This window comes from Echinops telfairi, unplaced genomic scaffold (assembly GCF_000313985.2).
Source record: "Echinops telfairi isolate 266 unplaced genomic scaffold, ASM31398v2 ScPeMD7_3;HRSCAF=10, whole genome shotgun sequence".
NCBI lineage: Eukaryota > Metazoa > Chordata > Mammalia > Afrosoricida > Tenrecidae > Echinops > Echinops telfairi.
This window is the reverse complement of record NW_022103899.1, coordinates 43,794,848-43,797,720: the sequence shown is the minus strand read 5'-3', so window position 1 is coordinate 43,797,720 and position 2,873 is coordinate 43,794,848. Positions and strand designations below refer to the sequence as shown.

The window sequence follows — 2,873 nt, the reverse complement described above, 5'->3', positions numbered from 1 at the left end:
GTCCTTCCAAGCGAGACCTAGTTGTTCTCTTGGCAGTCCATGGTACTTAAGCACCCTACATCAAGTGCATGGATTCTATGGTCTTTTTTACTCAATGTCCAACCTTCATATGCATATGAGGCAATTGACAATGACATGGTTTGGGTCAGATACACTTTAGTCCTCAAAGTAACTCCCTTGTTTTTCAGTGCTCTAAAGAGGTCTTATGCAGCAGATTTAATTACTGCAATGTGTCCTTTGATCTCTTGGCTGCTGCTACCATGAGCATTGATTGTGAATTCAAGCAAGATGAAATCCTTTACAACTTTAATATTTTCTCTTTATCATGATAGTTCCTATAGGTCCAGTTTGTGAGAATTTGGTTTTCTTTATATTGAGTTGTAATCCATATTGAAGTTGAAATCATTGATTTTCATCACCAAGTGTTCCAGTCCTCCTCACGTTCAGCAAGCAAGGTTGTGTCATCTGCATTTTGTTAATAAACTTTGCTGCAATCTTGATGCTGCATTCTTAATCATATAATCCAACTTGATTATTTGCCTACAATAAATTTTGAATACGTATGATGAGAGATACAACCTTGACATACATCTTCCCTTATTTTCAACCAAGTTTATTCAGTTTACTTTAAATTTATAAAAAGAGACATTATTCTGGGCAAACCCTTCAATATAGAATTTAGTCTGAAATAGAAAACTTAGGCTATCCCTGAGCTCAGAGACTTCAAAATGGTGGGATTCTAGTTTACACTTTTGCTATAATCTTCTCTTCCTAATTAGCTGCACTACCATCTATGGACTTCCCTGAACAATTATAATTCAGTTGTATACTATATATTATATATCTTTTATACATATATTTAATCATATATATAAGGGGCTTCAAAAGTTCTTGGAAAAATGGAATTAAAAGCTCCCTAATATATGAATGTATATGTCTGTGTATCCATCCCTCAAACTAGATATACTTCACTGATTGAACCTTGACTTATAATGACTTATAGTTCAGAGACATTCTCAAACTACGGCCTGCGGGCCACATGTGGCCCGCCGAGGACATTTATCTGGCCTGCCGGGTGTTTTTGTCCCACTTGTTTTTTTACTTCAAAATAAGATATATGCAGTGTGCATAGGAATTTGTTCATAGTTTTTTTTAAAAACTATAGTCTGGCCCTCCAACAGGTCTGAGGGACAGTGAACTGAACCCCAGTTTAAAAAGTATGAGGACCCCTGGGCCGCCTTCAGACTCTTCTTTTTCCCCTGTATACCCAAGTATTGTGTATCTTGTTCTTTCAGGCTGAAGAATTTTCTTTAGCATTTCTGCTAGCAATGAATTCTCTTAGATCTTCTTTATCTGAAAATGACCTTCTGCTTCATTTCTAAAGTATCTTTTTGCTGGGTAAAAAATTCTGAATTAATGGTTGTTTTGTTTTAATTTCTCTTGCTCACTCAGCCCACTGACTTTTTACCTCCAAGTTTCCTGATGAGAAATCCCTTCTTTTTTGAATTGCTCCCTTTTATATGTTGATTTTTCTCTATTTTCAAGATTTCTTCTTTGGTGTTCAGTAGCTTGGTTATGATATATTTTGGGAGGATTTTCTTTAACCTTAGTCTATTTTCAGTTTTCTTCCCCCACAGGGGACCCTCCCTCCATTAGCTAGAGCTGAGGCGTCAAGTTTATTCAGCAATAGGGTTTTACAGCCATCTGGCCTACACACCTCCTGTTGATACATACACAATGAAATGGGCAATGTCTTAATCCTGAATATCCTGACTGTGAATTCCCCTTGACTATCCTTTATGGGAACACTTCATAGGAAGTATCAGGTATGTGAGAGACAAATGATGTGAATTGCTCCTTAAGAATATGAGACAAAGGATGCTGACCGCTTTTAGAGGGATAAGTATCCTTTAATGGCATATGTGAGGAGCCAGGAGTTTGTAGGAGACAATTATATATTGTCAAGGGGCGGATGTGGAGACATGCCCTTTCTGCAGAATATGCGCATCTGGGCACTATCCATTGTCTCAGGACAGTGGAGGTGTGCCTCACACTAGGATTGGCATGCCAAATCCTGTGGTCATGAGTACTGGAAGCAAACCCCATGCACTTCCTTCCAGGTCCTCAGTTTCCCCCAGAGCACCACGGAGGCTGACCAGTGAAGTCTGAAGTCTGGGATGGAAAGGGCTCCTACCAGAGAGCCCAGCCAGAGTGGCATCGGCAGCTGCAGTGCCTGCACTCGATGATCCGGCCCACTTCAAACTTGCTTTTGGGGACCCAGCCGATGCAGTTGATCCCAAAGTTGGTGTCCCAGGTCTGGATGCAGCTCAGACAACACAGGTTCTCAATGCTCTGCTTCTTCCACTTTGCAATCAGGTTCTTGTTGGCATAGCCCTCTTTGATGCGATACTCATAGCTCATGGCTCTCGTCTTATAAAAGAAGTCAAAGATACTGCGTGTGTTCTCATGGTGGATCCTGAAGGTGGGCCACAGGGACCTCCACTTCCTCTTTCCCTCATGGGGCTCCGTGTCCACTTCTCTCAGCTTCTGATCCATCTCATCAAAGCAACATTTAATCAACTCCAAGCCATCTGGAGGAGCTTTCTGGCTTCTGTTTACTTGAGGCATTACCAAAGCAGTCAAACACCTGACAATACCTCACTTTCCTTCAACCGCCACTTCTCTACTCTGGTTGAATTTTTTTTTCTTGATAATTTAGAAGAGTCTTTACTTGGTTATAGCCAGACTGCTGGAATCTAAAAGTGATTCTTTGATTGCAGTCCGCGTGTACATTTCAGTCCATCTTTAAAGCCAAAAACTCATTTATCATTTGTCTAGGAGAGTGGTTCTCCACCTTCCTAAGGCCGAGACCC

The 2,873-nt window shown here is 40.7% G+C and overlaps 1 protein-coding gene across 1 annotated transcript; it reads right to left on the bottom strand.

Moving 5' to 3' along the window:
• Positions 1-2,190: 2,190 nt before the first annotated feature.
• Positions 2,191-2,628, bottom strand: LOC101655965 (protein BUD31 homolog). The gene has a single exon (XM_045296889.1). The coding sequence runs from the start codon at positions 2,626-2,628 to the stop codon at positions 2,191-2,193; it is 438 nt and encodes a 145-aa protein (XP_045152824.1).
• Between the last annotated feature and the right edge of the window lie 245 nt (positions 2,629-2,873).

Coding starts and splice junctions, on each gene's coding strand:
- LOC101655965 (XM_045296889.1), bottom strand. CDS start 2,628: ATGCCTCAAGTAAACAGAAGCCAGAAAGCTCCTCCAGATGGCTTGGAG.